Source organism: Haliaeetus albicilla, chromosome 10 (assembly GCF_947461875.1).
Source record: "Haliaeetus albicilla chromosome 10, bHalAlb1.1, whole genome shotgun sequence".
NCBI lineage: Eukaryota > Metazoa > Chordata > Aves > Accipitriformes > Accipitridae > Haliaeetus > Haliaeetus albicilla.
In genome coordinates, this window is record NC_091492.1 from 36,824,856 (window position 1) to 36,848,944 (window position 24,089).

The window sequence follows — 24,089 nt, forward strand, 5'->3', positions numbered from 1 at the left end:
GCAGGACGTTTTTGCAATGCGTATCAAAGACTGTTCTGTTGAGAGATCTTACATGCCAAAATCCATCACATGGAAGGATGAGTCTCTCCAAGACTGCCATTAAAATCTATCTGTTTTTTCTGCCTTTATATGTTTATGCATGAACTGGATGTTTATTCAAGACATCAGATGAGCTAAATACTTTTATTTTGCTCAGCTATTATTTATTAGTTCTCAAATGCATGTTTGCCTTGTAACACTAAAAAGCTGTGGTGTTAATCAGGACAAACTTGGATTGCATCCTTAACTTAAAAGGGTAAAATGAACTTGGATTGCATTTTAAATTTTCAGATGCTGAAACAGGGAGGGGTCTATCGCTGCCATCTTTGAATCTGCACATATGATTGCAGAAAGCAGATCTATAGTTTTGGTCTAATGGAGTACATTTACTTCGTGCCTTAGGCTTCCAAATTTAGCTTGGTGAAAAAAATACTTGATTTAGAATGAGACAGATGTTACTGGGGAGAATTAGAGCTAGTGGGCCTCATTCTGTTTATTCCCTCTTTTTGTATTGCTTTAATCTCCTCTTCATTGGTACTGTTCCTGGTTTAAAGCAATGTAAGGTCAAAATCTGGTTGTTTTTAATGAGAGGGGTTGAAATATGGGAGAGTAATGCAGTAGAACTGGTTGGTAAGCAGCTAATAAAATTCATTTGATTTAGTAGCTTCAAGAATTAAATATGAATATTGACCTTTTTTCTTTCCTGTTTATACTAATGTCTTCAGTTCCCTGGTGGAGCAATAGAACAGCCACACAACCCACTAGATATGACTGTGAGAGTTAAACAAGACACACGTTTAGAAAAAACAGGGGGTTTTGATTTGTTTTTTTTCCTGAAAGCAGTAAGAAAACCACAGGGAAGATGCTTCCTCTGAACACATCAGAACTGTGATTTTTATTTTTTTTCTCCTAGCAATGCCAGCTTGTTTATTGGCGTAAAATGCTATGGGAGATATTAAGTATTTGATTCAGATGGGTTAAAAGATCTATTTCCTTTTGATGCATTTATTTACATTAATCTTAAAAGTAGTAATTGGAAATGGCCTCATAAACCCTGAGATTGGAGCCTTAGAATTAAAAAACATTCATTATTACCCAGGAATGTAGCTATGCAGTTTTATTAGCCTTTATTCTACTGTAATCTATGAATCTCATTTAGCTGCACGCAGCCCTGTCCTTATGAAACATAAAAGGAAGGAAATCTCTCAATAGCCTGAAATCAAATTATCTCTCTGTGTTAATCTACATGTAAAACACCCAAGACCACTTCTTTAAAGGAAAATAGTTTTACTGATAAGCAAAGCTGGGCTGTGTGCTTTGGATACAAAAATTAAGTGGATTTTTTTTTTTTTTTTTTTTTTTGTCTGCAGAGTACTATTTATAGCATCAATTAACTCCTCATGGTTGGGATAAGTCATTCGACACATCTGTTGCTGAGCTTAAACACTCACTGTTCTGTGGGGTCACAGTTGGATTTTTTTCCTCTTCTCTCAAACTGTGTAGTGAAATGACGATTTTCTACCTAATGGCTGTTAGTTTAAATACACTGTCTGCTGACACCATTATTGGAGCATTTGGAATAGATGAAGCAGGCTGTTGGTCTACCTAACTGCATAGCTGACCTGATCTTTGTGGCTTACTATTTTGTTATTTATTTTATCTGTTAGAAGATAACACGATAGTATCTTTTATGAAAGAATTATTATGACCATCTGCAGGATTTTCCAGCCTTGCTGCAATATTTCAGTTATTCCATTTTGCCAAGGAGAAACTGGTCTGGCTATGGAAATTGCTGCCTACCCACTGACTCTCTTGTTCCTGTGCTTTGTGAAATGGAAATTTAATGCTTGTAAATATATGGCTGTTCTCAGCTGTAGTTCCACACATACAGACAGTTTCAGGCTGCATTCCTCTCAGTAGCTTTTCTCTTAAAATGGAAGCCCTTTTACCAAGACTCAAAACATCTAGAAGCCAAGAAAAGTGAGGATACTTGTATATTGTTTAGTGAACTTTTGTAAGTATTCTGTAGAAGTACTTGCATAAGGTTGTAACTGTTTGTTTATGTGATAGGCTTATTTGTGGCCAAATTGGATTGTATATTAATGAAGCCAAGCTTTAAAATACTAGGGGAAGAACTAGGGAGTGAACTTATGAACTATGCTGCTTTTGATCTTTATCTTTTTCACTTTCTCATTGAAATAGCTGTTCTAAGAATAGATCTATTGATTTTTGGTGGCTCTGCTTGCAAGGTAGCCTCTACAGTAAGGAAGTGTTTCTGCTGAAAATGAGATCAGACCCAGTCCATCCATACAACCCTATGCAGACAACAATGCCTTGGTAGTTAATTTAATGCCTGATACTATCTAGCGTTCATATAAGCTGCTTGAGGTTTTTTTCCTAGCTGCTTCGAAGACAGTAGTCTAGTAAAATGGTTATAGTGGAATTTTCTACTCAATAAAAGTTTGCACAGATTGTCTGTTTCTGCTCGCAGCAAAAGCACAGCGGCTAAAGCATCTATTGATGTCAGTGGGAATCAGATTGGGGTCAGAGGAAGTGGTGAAGATTGGTACATATAGCTTCAGCTAAAAGCAGCTATGAGAATACTTGGAAACCTGAATATACATGAATCAGAAAGGGACCACAAAGTGCAATCCATTTTTAAGTAGAACTCCTTATTGATTTCAGCGGGGGAGACCTTTGAAAAATCAATGACATGCAGCAGCTTTAGGATGCAACGACATGTGTTCTAGGGTGTTAAAGTGATTGGCCTATGAACTAATCAAGCTGGTAGCAGTCATGTTTGGAAGGTTCCAAGGCAGAAGAAAAGGTGTCAGAGGTTTGAGAAGCAGCAAATCTACTATTTGTATTCCAAAAGAGATAGCAAAGTATGATCTTGTTCATTCTAGCTTTAACTTCCCAGTGGCATTTTATTTCTATAGAAAAAGAAAAAAATATAAAGGGAAATCTAAAAGTTTCTGGGGATATGTAAACATAGCCCTCTTCATTATGATGTACAGAATTAAGCAAATGGAAGTGCTGAAATCAAAAAAATACTCTGAATTTTTCCATGAGTTTTGTGCGCATCATTCAGCTCAACTGGTTACTTCAGATTTGGCTTCTTGATATGGGGAGGTGGAGGAAGAGCTGTCTTCCAAATGCTCCTCAACTGAAGTACATAAATAGGAATTAACTTGTGCAAAACAGTGATTGTCTTTATGTAGGGAATGAAGTATTAATGATGTTAATATTTTCATGGTTGTGGCTGAGTTGACAGAATTAACACTTACTGAGATAGAACAATAGCAAGGGATTCTAACTGTCACAATCAAATTCAGCAGACACATACTGAAGTCAGAATTCAGCCATCTCTGCCTTGTTCAGTCTTCTGATACTTACAAGATTTTTAAAAAAACTATTCTGCTTAGACACTTATTTGAAAATATATGGGGAGTGTTTGTTTACACAGAGAATTTACAGTGCACAGTGTGAATTTATAGACTATCACATACCCCATTAAACCTTAGTGTGGACACTTAGTAGGTGTGAGGTAACGTGATGCCACTTTGCTGTGCTGTTTTATGCTTAATTAACACAAACACTGATCTTTGAAGGAAGTGTGGCATAATGAGTGCTCTGTGACGGAAGAGTTGAGCTTACTCAGTGTAGACAAGTTCTTAGGTCCTGGAGAGCAAGAGCTCTGCTTCAGAAAGGTGCTGTTACACTGTTCTGGTCTATAAATGATAAATTTCAAGGAGAAATGGAAATTTTTTTACGTTGGGTAAAAGTAATCATAAGCTAAAACTTTTACTTTAAAAATTGCCCTTGTAAAAATATTTCAATTTGAAATTTAATGTATTGCTGAATTATTTATGCTATTATATGTAAGCAGTTGTTAGAAAGGTGTTCTATATTGCTCTAATTTATTTTCCCTTCCATTTGGGAGTACAGTATAGCAATTGAAATGTATCTTATTAGGGAAATAGAGCTACAGTATAATTAAAGCTATGTAGCCACACTGTATCACCAAGCCCTGAAGCCACTGCATGAAATTTTGGAAGGAGAACCTGAAAAATTCCTAGTAGCAAACTGCTGAAGTGAGGAATCGTTACTGAAGGGAAGCTGTAGAAGGATGACTGGCGTCATTTAAACATGCACTGATTAATCCATGAGAGAGATTTTATTAGATATAAGAAAATTCTGTATTCTTTTTTGCTGAGAACTGTATCTTTTGTAAGCTAACACAGTATGATTTCAGAGTTTTTTAACTAAGAGGTTAATTAAAGTATTAATTTTTAAATGGATTGGGAGCCATTGTGGTAAGATTGGGGATGCTATGGTGCTACTGACCAGAGCCAGTTCTGTAGCGAGTGAAGTGTTGGAACTGTATTGCACGTACAAAGATGTATTTGTGTCTGGGTTCTTTTGTTGGTGTTGCCAAACCCAGATTGTGGTATGATATTCTGCAAATTTATTTGCAGAATGAATTTATCTCTATTCCTGCTGGATGATCAGATGAAATTTCCTACTGATGTAAAACTCAAATATTACGTATTGACTTTTTTTCTGCAGTAATAGAACTGGTGAGCTGCAGTGTTCATTGCTATGTCCTCAAGATCCAAAGTTCCTTCTCAAGGAGTTTTCCTGTTAGCATTTCCTCTGCCCTTGTTCCTTCCCTAGTTTAAGCCTTGTTTCACAGACTGCTTCTGTCCAAAGGAACAAAAAAAACCCTGACCAGCTTGTTTTTTGTTTCTTTTGACACCAACACAGTATGTCTGTCTGTGCCTATGAGAGAACTATATTGAAATAGCTTTCTTTGTGAATTCCTCATTGCTATTCATTGGTGGAGATTGTCACGTAAGGGTCAAATTAGAACTCAGTCAACCAGAGCAGCAACGAGAGGAGCCAGGCTCAAGACAGATTTCGCCATAAGGTCTGAGAAGCGGTTTATTTGGAATTTGTTATGTGTAATATATATTTTTTTTATTTTATTTTCCAAAGTGTTGCTCTTTTGTCTGTAGAAACTGAATTATGCTTAATTTATTCCCTCTGGTCATTTACTTGAGAATTAGTCTTTCTCTCACTCTGCCTTCTGACTTTCATCTTTGGGCATATCTTTGCACAGTTTTGTTGTATCTAGTAAATTTTGAGCATAGAATTTACTTCTGTTAGTTTAAGAAAAACGAGTATTCTGGTGTGATGGTTCCATGCCGTTGGAGATTGGATCCATGCAAAGAAAGGATTGTATTTCTGGTACTTTGGCTGAAACACAAGAAATTGTGTTTATGCTGGCTTCAGGAAGGCAGACAGTACCTGGTCAAGCATAAAATCTGCTGGGGCAAAACTACTGTCTGAAAATGTTCTAAAACATTTGAACCAGCAATGTGAGTTTGTACTGGCTCTGCATTTCATGCCATGTGGTTGCAGCAGTTTTGATGTGGTGGTAGCTTAAAACTGGATATACTGCTTCACAGAACCATGCCTTTGCAAAATGGATTCTGTTCTGTACATTCTCCAGCAAAAACAGGTACTGAATTTGCAGTCACTGACCCAGAGAAGTTTTGGTGTCAAATGTTTTAAGACAGAACAGATCAGAGATTTACAGAGCTACACAGATGACCTAATATCCCAAAAGCTACTTTCATTTGGGTTTTGTATAGGATTAGATTACAGACAGGTAGAACAAACAAAGTGGCTGTAAGCTATTGTGCAGCGTGCATCTTTTAGAAATTAATGTACCATCTCTAACAGGTATCTATGAAATGATCTTGAGCCGTTTGGGGGCTCATATGTCAGACATGGGGCCTAAAGTTGCATGCCTAAATAATTAATCTCACTTCTGAGACCATCATGTTAGGTTTCTGTGTTTTAAAATGTTTGGCTAAAATATCCAGTTTTGTAACATTCAAAATCCTCATTCCAGTCCAGAGTTTCCCCTGATTTAGGACATTAACAGTAAGTCTTACAGGAACAAGCAAGTATGGATCACTGATAACATATCAGATTAACTGAGGTTGTTGGTTTTTTTTTTCTTTAGGAGTCTCAGGATTGGCTTCTCTGAATATTGGTTCTTTTTCCTCCAAGTTATGAGGAAAACAGTATAATAAATAATTTATACAACATAGTGAGGAGAACCTGGGAGATAACTGTGTACAGAAGCGGCTGTAATACCTTATTAACTAACTGTCTTCTCTTTCCTCTCTTGTAGCTGGTTCTGCTTGAGGCTGCTCTCGTGCTTTGTCTATACTTTCCTAGTCTTAGTGGGTGATGTCACAGCAGCTCTAACATTCAGACCCCAGTAATCCACTAGGTGTGTATCACTTCTTTTTCTCTGCATGCTTTCTGATACTGCATGGGGCATAACAGTCATTTTATGCTATTCATCTCTTGTGGCACTTCAGGGTGAAAATATAATTAACATGCATTATGCTTCAGTTTCATAGATTATTTAAGCCCCATTTTTGCTTTTATTCTGATGCTTTTCTTCCCCGTAGAAGCACATAGCTACTGTTCCCATGCATGCTCATAGGCCTTCATGTTTGCTCCTACAGCTGCTGGTTGCTCTATGTACAAGCTTCTTGTTGCTCATCATAGTACCATCTCTTGTCAGCAGGACCTAGTGGACTTGAACTGGGCTGGGAGAGGGCAACAGTGGGACAGCTGTGCTCAGTATTCAGACTATTGGACCGGAGAAATCTCCTGTGTGCCCCAAGAGCCACTTCCCCTCTCACTCAGAGATGCCTCTGTGATGTTCTCTGGCTGACTGGTGACACTGCTCTCCTCAAACGCAGCTCACTCAAGTACCCGATTGCCTTAGGCAGGCACAATACTTTGAAAAATGCAGGGGATTTGAGCTTCTCCAGGACTGTTAGGATTTAGGTGCCCAAATCTCACAGAACTTCACCCCCCCCTTAATCTCAAGGGCTCTTTAAAAGCCCTTGACTATTAGCTACATCTTAAATTAGCAACATTAGTGTGCAGAGTTAACTCACTTTTTTTGCAGAGTACCAAGTGACCCTAGGCATGTTAATGTTTCCAAGAGCCTTCAAACTTGGGCATGAGCTGAGGTATTAGTAGTGCGTAGGACCCCCTTTTTGGGGGGTGATTTTCATCCCTATTGAGCACGTAAGTTGTACTGACTTACAGGAGGCCATTTGATGCATTAGTTCTTCATATGAACAGTCAGGAAAATACAGATCCTCTTACTTTGCTCTAACTCTAATGCAACACTAATATATTTAGAGTCACGTAGGCAGGAGAGAGATTTGCTGCTGTCAGCGTAGCCTTTGACACCCTGTAGGCAAGTGTTTGCCATGTTTAGAAGTGCAGCCTAAGGAATAATCTTTACCTGGCTGCTATAGGTCTAATATTTTCATTTATTTATACCCTTTTCAATGTGCACTTTAATTTATTTACAAATGGTAGCAAATTGCAAGTGGCAGCCTGAGTAACTAACTCATGAGTCAGTACTTTTATTTTTCTCCTCTAGTCTAGACTGCTGATAATGTAAATTGTTGAAACCCTGGGTAAATAATTGGGAGTGCAATCAACAGCAAGCAAGTATTTATCTGCTAATAAAACATTTGAAATACAGAAGTCTGTCTTTGTCCAACAGTTCTTAAAAGGCACTTATTGGTCCTGCTGTTGTTTCTGCATAGCAATTAGGATTTTTATGGTCACTAATTGTACATCTGAAAATGTATACAGTTTATTTTCTGCCTGTGTTTATCTTTGCACAGAGAAAAGAAGGACAATATTTATGGTTGTAAAGTTAATGTTATATTTTCTGCATGGAGATCTCTGTAGCTCACTAGAGATTTGTACCATTTATAGAACCCAAATTTTCTAGGTTCTCTCATGTGTGGCATCAAGGGCTTATAGCTCATTAAGGATTTTCTGAATGGGATCTTTGTCACATTCTCAGAATGTGACTTGAAAGTTATATACCAGCTCAGTCATCAACTGTGACTTTTACTATTAAAGCTCTTACTCCTTCAGAATCTGTATTAGAGGAGGTGCTTCTCGATTTTTCATGCTGCTATTGGTAATGTTTTTTCTTAGAACAGAAACTTGCATTATATATTCTAAAGGGAACCTGTTTTTTTTAAATTTAGTTACCATAGTTTACATCTTGTCATCTTCTTCCTACATCTCTACTTGATTCACTTTTTGAACTTAGTCCATAGAAGTACCCAGCCTCTTGGGCCCCCAAAAGATAACAGCTATGTCATATCGTAGTCACATGTGAGAAAGAGCTGTTTCAGCTGCAGACAGTGAATTGCCTGAAAGCTGGACCCTGTGGGGAGTGATTGAGGAAACCTGAGTTCCTGCTCTGCACCTCTGCGGAGCCTGTCTCCATTCATTAATCCCTGACCCATCCAGACTCTTTTTTTCTTTTTTTTTTCCTTTTTCTTTTTTTTTTTTTTTTTTTTTTAACTTGGGCCAGGAGCATCCCCTCATCTGAGGTGTATCTGGATCTGTGTGTCAGTCAGGCTGTTCCTCTGCTGTAGCATAAGGGTAGTGATAATTAGTAACCAGGTAGCCATCTTTAAGAATATATTGTTAGAAATGCCCCCCACCCCAACCCCCATGTATGTTTTTCCAAAAATATGACTAGTGCCTGGGTCTGTGAAGTCCCACTTCTTACAGGGAGTGTGAAAGGAGTCTGTGATCATGTCTGCACCACTGGGAGGAAAGGCAACAAACAGAGCTGTCTCCATCTGTGCAAAGCAGGGAAGCACAAAAGCAGAAACATGCAAGTTGGCTGCATATGAGCCAGCTTGGGTCCAGAAAGTCTGGCTGTGTTTATGTATAGCTGTGCCAGGGCTAAATCATGCTGAGATGTAGCAGGTGAGTCACGCAGTCCTGTCCTGCGTTATACAGACTTCCCGTGAGTCACACTACCCTATTAGGTGGTTGTGATTCTCCTTTGCAGAAACCAACGCACTCTCTGAAGGTTTTACAGACTTTTAATAATCTAGCAAAACAAGGTTCAGAGTGGAAGGTCTCTGAAGTTGACAGCTTGGTCTATATTTGACTAGTTTGCGACATCTGGAAAACCCTTTGGTGGTTTTGGTTTTCTTTCAGAATCTCAATAAAAGTTAAATCAATGCATAAATGAGAAAAGTCACTTTTGCTTACTGGTCTGAAAACACGAAAGGCTCAGATCATGGTTATACGTAAACATTATGAGATGAATACATGGTAATCCTTACACTGTTTCCAATGTGATTTTGTATCACCCTGATTCCTTTCAACAGCAACTCCCTAGGACTTAACAATGACCCACAGAGCTACTGGCAGGTTATTTCCCATGAAGTCAAGGCGTATGTCATTGGGTTAGGTCTGTTACTTCTGCCCCAGTGTCTTTTGGGCTGGTTGGATGATTTCAACCATGTATGACAAAAGAAGGGAGACCTCGGGCCTACTTACGAGTTTCCAACAAACTGTGTGAAAACATGCAGCTTAATATCTACTAATACCCTTCTTCTGGGAATATGACAGTATATGACCACATTATCATTAGCTATCAAAGAATCAGCACAGGAGAGAGACCTGGTAAATATAACAGTCATGGAAAGGGCATCATTCGAGAGCGTGCATCATCTAACGGCACCGAACGATGAAATGCAAAGCTTCAGGAAACCAGGTTTGGTACTATCAGTGCTCACAGAAATCCTTGTTGATTGATCGAAAACAAAGAATCTCTGGCAGCAGGAAGGATCACTCCTGATTTGCACATCAAGGGACAATTTCTAGGGACTTAACTCTCAGTGCAGAATATGAACTGTTTATGAACTGTTTTTGAATTCCAGGAGCTGGAGAAAATTCTACCTCTGTGCTTATCTCAGAGGTGCTCAAAGTAGTTTAGTAGTAAATGGTAGTAAGCTAGTTCCTTGTTTAGCTTTAGTGAAAAGGTTCTGTGGAAGCCACCATTTAAGCTTATATTATGTTGCTGATTTTATATTCTTATGAAAACATTTTAAATGATCACATTATAGATCTGTGGAATCAGTGGGGAGTTTTGCTGCATGCACCACACAGATGGAGATAGGGTTTTAAATGGAATACTTCATAACTCTGCTAAGAGAAGACATAAGGCAGAAGATACTTCCCATCAAGTTGGTTTCTGAGTTTTTTCCTGCGTTGAGAAATAAGCAGTCCTGTGTGTTTTCCGTGAAAGATGTTTGATTTTGGCTTTTTCATTTGCATTATTAACAAACAGCTGCATGAAGGACTGTTTCATTGGCTACCATGCTGAAATCATCAAGCACATTTCAACTGCAATTGCCCTGTCTGTATTTAAAAATATTTTCCATATTGCAGTGTACTCCTATAATTTAAAAATGAAAACTATTTTCAGCTACTGTCTGCTAAATTTGGGGAGGGCGGGGTCCATTCACTTGGGAAAAATGGACAGAACTGTTTTCTTGTACTGTGAAGTTTCTGTCTTTAAAAACGTTGAACTCCTCATTTATGCTGTTAAAGACAGAAATTCCAGGTGTCTATAGTGAGAAGGATTGTGTTCCTCATTCCCTCCAAAGCTGTATCTTTTTTTATATATGTCTTTTAAATACATTATTATTTGCACAGTGAAATTAGCTTTGCAAGAGGGATGAAAACCCTTGTCAGAGCAATTTTAGCAAAAAGATCAATGGAATTAAATATAAATTCTCTCCCAAGGTGTCCATGTGGGGTTTTTTTGAACAAGGAAGCCTTGGATTAATTACTTTTAATTTAAAGTCAAGTGGATGGAAAGGAAGTCTTTTCAAAGAGCACTGCAGTTTGCTTCTTAGAGTGAACAGTATTTTAGTAGGGTGACTAACAATGTGCATTTTTATTTTTAACCTCTGACCTGTGCCCTCCCCACCCCTTTACCTAACCCTTTCCATTTGCCCTGGTCAGTTAACAGGCAGCAGCATTTGAAAACAATCATGGATGACTATGATATCAGGTCTGCTGCCAGCATTTTAGCATCTGTTAAAGAGCAAGAAGCTCGTTTCGAGCGGCTTACCCGTGCACTTGAGGAAGAGCGGCGCAATGTCTCCTTGCAACTTGAGCGTGCCAATCAGCCAGCAGACCGAATGAGCATTTGCAACATTGGCAATGGTCAGCCACTGGCAACCGCCTGGCAGCAGCTTGTACTGCAGGTAACAGCCTGCTCATTTTACCTGTTGCTAGAGTTCACCTATACCAGAATTTCCCATTCCAGAAAGTCAGGTGCATCTTGTTTGTCGTCAGCATTTCATTCTGTAGCTTGTCTTCTGATACCCCAGAGTTTGTATGCTTCATTGATTAATTTGGTAGCTCAGACGTCAGAGCCTTGGCTTAGAAGTTGCTCTTACTTCCTCTTAGCTCATGGGATACTTTTAAAAATGTATGCATCCTTGAGTATTAAACCCTAAAGAGAGATCTTCACACCCTTCTCTAAATCTATGCGCTTGCTGTAAGCATAGTGATGTGCTGGTGATTGAAAAAGAAGGCTGAATCATAATCTCCATAGCAAACAAAATTTCCATTAGAAATAGCTGGACTTTGAATAGAGGGAACAGCATGAAAAGCAGGGATTTCCCTCCTGCGAAGTCTTATTGTTTGTGTAGGGAGGACTTCATAATTTGTTTCTTATGTTTATTGAATTGATAGGCTTTATTTTAGTGATGCAAACTGGCTTTGTGGTAGCCTTAGATTTCTAAATATTGTTTTGCATGATATGTGTTCTTTAACTGTTTAAATCTACAATGATAAACTACTTACATTTCTAAATTACTTAAGCTCGCAAATCACTCTGACATGCAAGGTAAGTCATGCAGAAGCAATAGTACTGTTTGTGAAGGTCTGTTTCCTAAGAAAACATTGTTCAATTCAGAGAGAAACTCCAGGCTATGGGGATTCTAAAAATTGTTTCCCAATTATACCAGACTGTTTTACAATTATACTTGCATTGAACTGTGTTCAGGCAGTCTTTACATTGTATTATGTTAGCACGGCTTTTCTATTAACAGCTGCCATGTTTCTGTACGTGTAGGTGCTTGAATATGGGACTTCATGTGAAAGCAGCAGCCTGCACTGGTTAGGCTAAAAGTCTGACAGTAGCTGGTAGGAGATGTAGGTTGTTATCGTCTGATCAGCAGCTGGGCTAGGGAGAGGGGAGATGTGCTTACATATTTTTTTATAGAAAAAGGACAAGTTCACCTTCACTTTTTCTGAATGACTTTGTGCAAAGTGCCTGATTAATAGCTCCAGAATGAAATTCCTTATCCACAAAACTGATGAAGCATGAGTTTTCTGCAGTGGTACGGCTTAAGGTCTAACCACTTCCAAAAAAAACTTAATAAAAGAGTTTAAGTTACTGGGGTCTACGTGACACTTAGGGAGAAACAGCCCCTGTAAGTGACCCCAGACTGAATCTGTGTACGCTCAGCTCATTGCCACTGGATGAGGGGAGCTTTCGTTCACAAATAATTAGTGTTGAGGTTTTTAGAGTAGCTTGTACATGAGATAAAATGGTTGAATAGCCAAATATGTACAGTTAAGAATTAATGTAAGGTTATTTGTGTGAATTTTTATTAAATGCACTGAGAGCCAAATTCCTCCCTGACTGACTAGAATGAATTAAATAGTGTTTAAATGAAGGATGAAAGCTGTACATTCAGTCTTATGCAGAATATATAATTTCACCTTTACTATAACATATTGCATTTCATTGTTAAGAGTACATAAAGCAAAAGGTACTCTGTGCTCTCTGTTAGGATTGCTCATGCACTATAGTGAAATGCATCTATCTCTGAAGCTGTGTTTCAGTGAGGACTGACTGAATTCTGCTTATCACCCTATTCAACCTTTGTTGTAAGTAATATTAAAAACTAACTCAAGCAGTAGTTTTTCCATTTGGAAGTTGCGTAGGTGATCATACGTAATCTAGTTATTCTGAGTAGAATTTGGGCAAAAAATGAGGGTAAACTCCATTTTATGAGAACACCAAATAATCTTTAATGATCTCCACAACCAGGCATCAGTTTTCCATGTTGTTTGATTGTCAAAGTGGAATCTGTCAAAGGGATTTGTTAGAGAAGTGTGTTTAGTCAGGGCTTTGTTAACAGAGTTTATCTCAGTACTTTTTTGTAATATACGCTCCAAAATGTATTCCTTTCTTAGAAAAGAAAATAAGCACGCTTTTTTATTGTAGAAAAGGAAAAAATAGTATATGGGCAATGTGCCAGAACTGTAACAGTTTTCTGAAGCCCTCAAAAGACAAAGTCAAGGTCTTATGCAAATACTGATTCTATTTAATTCATTCTGGATTTTTTTGCTGGCCACTCTTTTTGTTGTTTTTTTTTTTTTTCATACCAACTTAAAACTCATTCCATAACAATAGCTCCTTGTCCTTGGCAGCCCATTTAGCCACTTCCTTCACTTCACTTACTGGTGAGTTCTGCCTGTTCAGTGTGAATTTAGAATATTCAAATGGAACATGTGAACTGTGGTGCACTTGTTGAGATTTGCTGGGAGTGTATATGGCATTGTGTCTATTGGCCCCTGACAAGAAATATCAGATCTGCAAATGAGGTCAGGGATGTGCTGTAATTGCCAAAAAACATGTGCATGGACTTCTTAATTCTACATTAAGAAAGTGTGGGGGATTTTTCTAAGAAGTATCTTAAAGTTGTGAATGGGAGAAGTTGATTACTTGGACAATCTAAACAAATCATTAATGGTTTGTTCAGATATTAATTAGAAATAGCTGAGATTATTCTTTAATGGGAATTTTTCCCAGAGGAGAGGTTTCTGGGAGATACTGTCCTGAAAATAAGAGGTCCTAAATGTTGCTGAAAGGTCTCCCATTAATATCAGTGAGAGTCTTTTTATTGAGGTAGCAGCCAAAGCATTCATGTTTTCATAGCCCGTTGTAGAATGCAGTGCCTGCCAAACCTTCGGGCTGTGCAGAGGTTTTGTACCCATCTCTCCTTCCTGCAAGAGGCAATAATCAGCTACCACCATACGGGCAGCTAGCTTTAACCAGCCCAGTTTCTGGCAGATAGGTACAAAAGTGCTGTGTGTGGTTAATGCTGTTGAACAAGTCGGTAAATGTAACTTCTGCCCCATCTGGCTTCCCCAGTCTTAAAGGCTGGCTTCGATTAGAGTTTGTAGCTGAGCGTACAGTCGGTGACATGAATTGGGATGTTTCAACTCCAGAACTTCTGGAAGGTGTGCAATGTTATACATGCGTTACTGCAGATTTTGAAGTGGTCAAATAAAGTGCTCTTCCAGACTAAGAACCCTCTGGACAAAAGGTTATTAGTTACTCAATTAAAACCTTTGCATTACTCTGAAAAATGTGACATTTAATGAACTTTTAATCATAGAGCTTTTATCTGGTTAATAAAAATCTCCTAAAAATCCTTCCAGCTTTTAGGGATGATCTTGACTACTGTTCCTGACTGTGGCTTTGAGTGGTGGCAGCCACATGGCTGGCTGAGAATCTGGTTGTATGAAAAAGATCGGAGCTGTCTGTTAATGTGTATTTGTGTTTGCTTCTCCAATTTTTACAGTAAAGAACGTAAAAAAAAATATAATTTTTTGGTTGTTTTATCATCCCAAGCTGTAGGGAGTCTTGGCAGTCTTTGCTTTCTTACCAGTTTGCCAATGCAGGCATAGTCCAATAAGCTTGTAAATCACTGGTGAGTAGCACCTATTGTGTCTTCTACATGTTAAAGTATCTGGTTGATAATGTTTTTTACAAGCTTGTTTAAATCTTAATACTATTAATGTGTGAGGTATTTAGTTTAATCTACCTGGTTCTATTTCACTTATTGTGAAATCAGCCTTCTGCTGCTCTTCAGAGTGGGAACTAAAATTGGATAGGGAGAAGACAGGAAAAGTGCATGCGTAGGGTATGTACTATAGTGGGCTGAATGCACAAAGCTGCAATATTATCACTGCTTAGCTAACCATTCAGAGCATAACTTTTTAATAATAGAATATTCTCTTTTTTTTTTTTTTCTACTTTTGTTAAAACATCAGACATGTGAAACTTGTTAAACACAAGGCTATATCCTGAGTTGGTTTAAATTGGCATGGCTCCATGGGTTTCAAAGAAGCTCTGTCAAGTCTGATCAGCTGGGGAACTGAACAACGTTTGCATTCAAAGATTGTTTCCCCATTGGTACGCATTGACAATTTCCATTCCTGTTAATTTTTCATAACCAAAATAAAGTACAGCATTCAATAAACCTTTTTTGCCACAAACACACTGTGACAATACTTTGACTTCAGTGATTTTGCAGTGACCTATAAGGATTTGAGAGGGGTTCCCATTATAAAAAAGGTAGGTATTACCCCCTTCTTACAGGTAGGAAAGCTGTGGGAGTTGCCAAATCTCCCATGGTATAAATAACAGAAATCAACCCCTTGCATGCTGGTGCGGAGTCTTACTTATCAGATTGACTCTTACGCCTGTAAGAAGTAACATAAGTTGATCTGAGAAGTCTTTGCATTGACAAAATCATCCATAATTAAAAATGTATTTCATTTGACTGTTATTTCTGTTATTTTATGTTCCCCATGGTGGGTTTGTTGGGGTGTTTTTATGTTTGGTTTTTTTAGATATATCATCTAGTACATTTGGCTAAGGAGGTACTGGAATAGATTAAACCCAAAATGGAGATTGTGTGTATGCATATATGCTAGTATAGTATAGATAGTCCCACATGCTTTTTGCAAAGCCTGTTATTAAAAAAGCCTATCAGCATAAATTCACTCTGGTGTACTTTTTTTTTTTTTCCTTAGAATTATATTTTAGTTTAAAACCTAATGGTATTAAATTGGTAGTCTTGTTGCGAGTTTTACAGAAATCTGCTGTACTTTATGGAATACTTTTTACTCATTGAACAGTAGTTCCCATAAGAAGGAAGCTCCATTACAGTCCTGGTGCTGCAGAATTGGTAAAGGCTGCCAAGGAGTAAATAGTGACTGAACAATGGCTATAGGGTTTGTGGTATGCTTTCTAGAGGTCTGTCAGTCAACAACATGTGGCAAGAGTCCTATGACTGCAACTCTAAGTTAAATCAGTTTCAGTGACTGGTTTCTTCCTCTAAAAGGAGTGATAAAATATCTTCATTTTCAAAAGCAAAATACAAGTTTTGGATCCTGTTTTGACTTTAAACTTCAATCCAGCCAGCTTCACTGATAAATTTTTGACTCAGCATTAGGCCAGCAGCTTCAAAGGTTTCATCCTGTCAATCTGTTGTGCTTTTTCACCCCATGTAAGAATGAGGCTTGCTGAGATTCTTAATGGTAAAGTGTGCAAGTGCGTTGTATGGGCTGAAGTTTCTAATAATCAAACCAAGCTGAATCAGCATGATGTGATACCGATGAATATAGCTTAATATCTTGCATTTGTGTAGCTATTACATCTAGTAATATACATTATTTTACAAGCTTCTCACTTGTCACTCGTAAAGCCAGCCCTGTGCACAATTGTGCAATTGCAGCAGTTAACATGGCACGAATATGGTGTTGGAGGCAGAACTGAGCTTGTTTGTACTTTTTGTAATACCATGCACAATAATTTGGTCCCTCGGACGTGCCTGAGACAGACTTTGAGATAGTGCTTGTGATCATGCCATTTATAAAGGCTTATTAATGATTCACTGAAGCCTGCCCTACGGTCATTTGGTACTAGCTTAACTATTTTTTCTCTCTGTTCTTTAAACTGAAAGAATATAATTAGTGTGATGCCAAGTATGGTAAGTTACACTGTTACAAATATATCTTGTCTAAGTCCTATTGGTAGGTTGTTCCCCTTTTTATACATGGCTGTCCTGAAAGTGGTGGAGTTCAGAGCAATGCAAAAGCTGTTGCTTCTGAACTGAGGAACTACACACAATAATAAACTGTTTAAAAAACACGGAAAAAGCAACTTAAGTTATTTAAGTGATGAGGTTTTTGAGTCAGTCTTTTTTTACTGCTACTGTGATTATTCGTTAAGAGGTATGGTAATGAACACAGGCTCGAAATTATCTATTGTGTTTAATTAGTGTCTTACCTCTATAACTGGTAAGAGCTTTTTTCATATGTTTCCCTAGGTCTGACATATGTTTGACCATGCTTTTTTATAAATTGATACATATTTTTGGTGCAAATATTCCCTAACTTTGTGTTTAACCAAGGTATTAGCAAAATAGAGTTGAAAGGAAGGCAGAAAAGTAAGTGGGAATGAAGAAACTTGAAATCACATACTGTTTGGTTGGGGTTTTTTCTATTAACACCCTCGCCAAAAACCAGCAACCCAAAAAACCCCCTCCCAACAAATAATACCCCAAAAGACCATCCTGAAATGTCAGTAATCAACCAAGTTAATAAAATTAATCTTTTCTTCACTTTGCAAATGTGATTATAGCTGTTCAAGGAAAATCAGCTTATGGAAAAAGCTACAGAATATTTTCATAGTTATGATTTGGATCATTTATATTTCAACTTATGTTCCAGAGAAATAACACCTGTTTAAAAACTAACACACACATTTTCATTTTTTAAATTTTTAGGCAGGTATTTTGTAGCGATAATTAAACACCAATATTCTTCAGTCTTTGTGTTAATCTGAGGTACCACTGACTTCTGCCAAAAATGACATTTTGTGAATTGAGGGTCACTTTCAAGTAAAAGGTGAACTCTAAAGCACACCAGAACACATGGCGAGAATTTAAAAAAATACAAGAAGATTAGCTCAAATTGCTTTTCTAAGAAAATACCATCAGGTTAACCTTTCTGAGTTAGTTTGGGCAACATAACTCTTCTGTCTGTATTTCATTACTTTTATTTAAGATTCTCTGCTCCACACTGACATAGTGCAGACTGTTAGAACATAGAGACTGTTTCCAGTGCTTTGACTGTAAGAACATGGGTGCATTAATATTGTATTTATGTTTGAACAACTGCAGAGAAGAAGCAAAAATGGGTTCTGAGCTGCACTGAGTCATCAGCTTACCTTTTTTTTTTCTCCTTTCCATCTCATACAGAACGCAGTTCCATCTTTGCATGTAAAGTTTTATGTAATTAGTTGTTGTTTGTAGTGCCTCCTGGCTTCCTTTGTTATATAACATATTTGTGCTCGTATTAAGGGACTGACAGCATGGAAAATTACTTTTTTTTTTTTTTTTTTTTACCTCACAGGTAAGGTCAGGTACAGACAACAATGCTGTTGGTTCATGACAGCTCCCTGGTGTCACAGTACTATTTCCTGTTACAATGCCAAATAGCCAGAAAAAACCTCATCGGTAGTTAACCCATGCATGTTCTACTTCTGCTAGTACTGAGCAGATTGCAAAATGTTGAAAGAATTTGTGGGGATAGCCCTAATTCCTTTATAAAACCAGTTGAAACCATAGAAATGTAAGTTCTGACTCAGGGGTACAGTATGGTTCGGTGTCAAAAGTCATATCGTGCCAGTTCTCCAGCCAGCTGCTGGTGCCCCTGCTCTCAGCTCCCCTATCTCTGTAATTCAGCTCTTGTGTTCTTTTGGCCTACAGGTCACTGTGCAGTTACACATGCGCGAGCTATGCCATCAGCCTGATCCTGTAAATTCAGTACGTATGAGTAGTCTTACTGAATTTCTAGGAATGACCTGGGTCGGGTTTCAGCTTCTGCATATGTGCAACTATTCAAAGGTTCCGGGGGGAAGGAGGGGGGAGATTTGGGAATATGATTCCCATGGGAGAATGAGTCCTTAGATCAGAATTCAGTGTGAGCTGAGAGATATTTGCAGTACCTATGAATCCCAGCACAGTAAGGTACTGGACCAGAAGCCGTTACTCAGCTACTTTTCAGGGAGACGTGTTCCCCATGCGTGAGGTGTGATCCTGTCTCTGGCTTCTGCTGTGTTGGAGATGATAATAGTTGAGTTTAGTTTGGAGGTTGGAGATTTTGCTGCCTTTTTTATGGGCAGTGTCCCGTCTCTGCGAAAGCATCGACTCCTGGTTTACAGTGAGAGTCAGGATCTTTTGCCGATAGCTCAGCAACAGTGGAAACTGGAAGCAAGGAACTGATGTTTCTCAGGGCCAAAGTACTGCAGATGGCTTAAGACAGTGTTGCTAAGCCAGCCCACACCTTACAGAAATTCAGCTAGAACAGTAGCTCTCTTGGAATTACTGCAGGTGTTTGAAATAGAGACTTTCCGGAGTGACAGTATGGCATGTTGCACCATTGTGAGCTCAAGGAGCTCCTGCTGTTTGCCCTTCTGCTGGGATTACCCAAATTCCAAAAGAAATCCTAGAACGTGCTTCCTGTATTGCAGGAGGAATGCAATAGCACAAGGCTAACAAAAAAAGAGAGTTTGTGCCACAGGCATCATGGTATATCATATGAGAGCCTCTGAAGGATGGACTCAAGTAGTATTCCTGTGAGAATTTACATTTCCCGGTGGTTCTATTTCTTGTTTTAGCTTCTCTCCTATGATTATTCTTCAGTCTTCATTTAAGGCCTTAGATGGTAAAAACATGGATACAAAAGTGAACGGGAATATTGGCATCAGTTTCAGCAACAACTAGGAAGATTTAACCAGCTGCATCAGAAGCTGTGAAGTGCTTTCCAGAAGGGATTTGTCTGATAAGCAAACCACCTAAACCTCACTTATTAGAGTTATTCGGGGGTGAGGTCTGCTGGCATGCAGCAGACTTGACTCAAAATCAGTTGCGTTATCTGAGAAGTGCTTGTATAAAACTTTGTCAGCAAATCTAGTTTAAAAAGTATCTAGTTTAAAATCCCAAAGAATTCTTTAAAAAATTTTAAAAAGGGAACCCAGCAACTGAGAAACTGACCCTCTGGTAAGGAGATAATTATTTTATTCTTTCCAACACAGTGATTTGTTTTTCAGAATTTAATTACATAGTATTTTATAGTTTTACATGTGCAGGTTGAAAATATGTCTTTTAGCTCAAAGATGCATGCCTTTGCAGAAATCTCACTTTTTTCTCTAGCATCAACAGTACCTCACTTTCATGTCTCATACTTCATCTCTTAAGTATGTGCTCTGCAACTCAATCTGGTAAATACTAAATTCCAAAGTGCAATCTAATGTTTGTCAGCAGGACAGCAACTGGTTTATGCTAATGATTATACTAGTGCAATGCAATGACCACATTTACCCTAAGCATCTCCAAAATATTTTTGCAGTTTCATTTGCCTTGAAAAATCTCAACTTTTGTGTGGTTTTTTATTAAATGAGGTTTTGAAAGCAACTGAAAGGCAAGGATTTTCTTATTTTGTTTGCCCAGATTTGTGAACGAATAATTTTCCACAGCTGTTAACCTTTCTGGCCTGGAACTGTGCCAGGTTTAAATTAAAATTATTTAATTTGAATGACAAATTCACAGTTTCATAATAATTTTCCATGATTTTACATTGCTTTACTAATAGAACTATGTTTTCTTCTAGAAGTACATATAAGAGAAACATGTCAAAAATAAATTCTGTTTGCTGTGTGTACCTTATTATGTAAACAAGCATCCAGGTTGGTCTGTTGCAAGATCAGTAAGTATACCTGCAAGTAATTATTAAAAATGTCTTAAAACAGGAACATTCAAATGTAAACATTAAAACATTAAAGAGTATTATCAGGTTTAACAGGACTTTTTTAAAAAACAACTTTCTAGTCATGAAATGAAAACATCTTACATTTTAAAGTCATGATTTATTTTTCATGTTCTCCTGCTTGTTTATTTCTCAGCTCAGACAGCAGAACATGATTAATTGTACTGGCTTTTTAAGATTTTTAATTCTCCTACATTTTAGTTCCCAAGCATACTGCTGTACTAGTTCAGCTGGGATGTTCAGGAAAAAAGATTTTAAACCTTCACAAAACCTTTTTGCACGATATGTCTCAATTTTATGAAGAGATTTTGTTACTAATGTAGGCCTTGATCCGTACCCGTATAAGCAAGGCAGACCTTTATCCCTACAAGGCATTGCACAGGAGTTGGTCAGTCTTCATAAGCCTCTACCCTTGCAGATCCACACGTAGCCGCAAGAATGTTTTGCAGAAACTTTAAAACCAACAAGCAGGCCAACAGGCAATTTCCTCTTCCCCTGAGCCCTTTGAGCTTTGGACCTTAAGGGTTCAGCCTGGCTTTTAAACCCCAAAATTTTCTACAATTCCATTTCAGCTGTCTCCAGTATCTATAAGCTCTTGTGAACGAATCCTGAAAGAGCCCAAAATGAATGTTGGGCTATGATGACATTGATAAATTACTGAGCCTTTTGCTAGTTTAGGCCATCTTGTTAATGGTCGAATTATGCTCTCGCTTGCTTTGTCACAAATGTGGAGTAATTCACTGAAGTCATCGGTGTGACTGAGAACAGAATGGCCAAAGATGGCCATGTGCAGCCTGAGGCTGCGTGCCAACTATAATTAAAACCTTTGATCTAAATGTTACAATTTACTTTTTTTATATGTATATATTTTAAAAAACCCAAAAAACAAAACTGCTTCCCTTTTTAAGCTACCAAATTACTAGCTGAAGAGAACATTTTTTTTAACCATAGTTGTGGTGACTGGGAAATGCTGTAGAATACTGTCAGAGTTCATTTTAGGGACTTAATCTAAAATGTATCTTTAGCTGCTGGCAGAGTGGCATTTTTAGAATACTGTAGTTAAAGATTGAAAAGGACTACAGTCTCCATGTTTCTAACACATCTCGATTAGCTCTTCTCCATTTTTGCAGTCTTACTTTCATATGTAAGTATTTAAAATACAAGAAACTTGCTCTGGAATAAAATTTCATACACAGAGACCTTAATTCTCTCTTCAGGAGAAAATTCAAAACAGCTTCAGGTTTTGATTTGAGGAGGATAGTAATTACTATACAAATCGGTTGATGGTACAGAGGGGTATCAATCCAGTACATAATGGCAAACCACATTTTTGCCCTCTGGATGAGTGAATGACATGTTAAGCTGGTATCTTCTGAGCAAGTGATTGTAATGTGCAGCTTGAAATACAGCACAAATCATCTGGAAAATCCAAAAACCAAAACAAAATCTAAGAAATGAAAAATGGTTAATACTGGGTCTGTCTTTCCTGCATTTGAGTGTCTTTGTTTTCCTTTCCAGTAACTACAGCATGAAATTATGGTCATAGTACCAACCTTAAATTTGATTTGTTTTCCTTGCTGTTGTCATTCTGTTATAAATGTAAAGCTATTTTAATATTTTTTTTTCTTAAACTGGAGGAGATTTTTCTGTTTTTATCCCTGTAAAATGCAGTTGATTCTTACCTAAATGAAGCTGCTGGGAAGAAACATAGGTCATTCATTCAGCTGTGACCTATATGCAGTGACATGTAGTTTCCTCTGTCCTTTATTTCTAATGTAAGCAGTGCTGTCACCAGACTGTCCTTGTTCTCATCCTGTCATATGACAACTTGGATGAAATGGAGTTGACTGATACTAGATGTAGCAAGGTGGAAGCTCTTTTTGTATACATATGAAAACCCCCTGAACTTACTGAAATGTCTAATGCTGTCCCCCTACAGAAAGTGTCTGCTTCCTCTTTGCCATATCATTCTTCAGCCTTGTGATCCTTTAGACCTCTTCTTTAATACTGTATTCTTAAATAAGGATGACACATAAAATCATCCTCCGTTGATATACAGCTACTCTCCAGTTGAGGCAGTCTGGCTTCATCTCCATTTCTAACCTTGCAGTATGAAAGCAAAAAGATTGTCAAAACCATGTTGATGGAAATGTTAGAAATATCCTGGTGGATTTGTCCTGCTAGAGTCATGCAACCATTCTGGAGCAAGTACAGATGCTTTGAAAGGGCTCATGTAACTTTTCAAATATATTTTAAAATTATGGAAATGGTAACAGGAGAAGATTTCAAAATGTATCTTGAAGATACAATGTTCTATTTTCATTTGTCTGTATTAAAATCATTACAGTAGGGCACAGGGACACATCACGGTGTACTTACTATTCTTCAGTTCTCTCCCTCACCTTGTTTATTTGCTGCATGAAATTCCCAGAACGACAGTAAAATATCCTGGCCATGGAAGCACCTATATGAATATAGGCTATCTAATTCTGAGAGTTGCCATGGGTGACTGTGGTGTTTTTACCTATAGGGTTAGCTGGGATTCTTGATTCATCTTGTGCCTTCTTGCTCTGTTGGGTTTATGGAAGTTACATATCACTGAAGCCATATGTTATGTTTCCAGGCAGAGCTGTAAACCATTTCATTTTTACTGCCTCTGAGAGCAGATCAATCTATAGTACAGCACTAGTGATGGAGAATTTTTTAAGGGTAATGCGAGAAAATAAAAAAAAGAGAGCTTGGCCCAGATACTATACTACTCCATCTTCTAGAGAATTAAATCCCTTCCTATTTATACATTTTTAATTTCTCAGAGAGAAGAAAGAACGTTTTCACCCTACTTTTGCAGCTGAGAAAAATGTGACAGATTAAGAAATTAAGGTTCATTAAAAAGAAGGAGGGGGAAGTTGTGGTGTAGTCAGCAGTCTGATGCTAATGGATAGAGTGTTTGTTGCCAGAATTTGGAAGTTCAGTATAACCTTAGGGATCTAATCTATAACTCTTATTTAGGTAATTAGTTCTTTTACTTCAGCATTGCCAAATCCCAGCATTCAGAATTATACGAGCTGGTAAAATATTGTAAGCCGCTAAGAAATAAGGGGACTTGAGATGTATTTTGCCTTTTTTTTTTTTTAAATGTTTGGCTTTGAGTCAACACATTTTCAAAATCTACTTTACAACCAGAAGGCCTACAAGCACGTATTATATTTTTGAAAGGAAAATTGTGTTTTTAAATAACAACCTGACTCCAGAAGGTGGGAGTTCAAAATCCAGCAACGCTAAACTTGCATGGCTTGCACAAATACCTGTGGGTTTACAACATGAGAGACTTCGTATGTGAGTAAGAATTGGCAAGTCCATCCAGGAAGGTTTTCAGTTTCGTCGTTTTGCATGCAAGAGTAGCTACTTCAGCGCCCTATGGATACGGACTTTATAACGTTTTTTTTCTTTGACAGTGTATAAAGGTC

General features: G+C 37.9%; 1 protein-coding gene across 12 annotated transcripts in view; it reads left to right on the forward strand.

Annotated features, from left to right (window-relative positions):
- The window catches only part of ARVCF (ARVCF delta catenin family member), a 292,495-nt gene that overhangs the window by 109,869 nt on the left and 158,537 nt on the right, over window positions 1-24,089 (forward strand). For 8 of the 12 annotated variants that reach the window (XM_069795000.1, XM_069794998.1, XM_069794999.1 and 5 more), the window contains 2 exons: window positions 6,245-6,346; window positions 10,942-11,186. The exons of 3 other annotated variants lie outside the window; for them this stretch is intronic. In XM_069795000.1, the coding sequence (XP_069651101.1) occupies window positions 10,971-11,186 (216 nt within the window). In that variant the 5' untranslated portion in view covers window positions 6,245-6,346; window positions 10,942-10,970. The remainder of the gene's footprint in view (window positions 1-6,244; window positions 6,347-10,941; window positions 11,187-24,089) is intronic. One more of the 12 variants, XM_069795001.1, reaches the window with a different exon arrangement.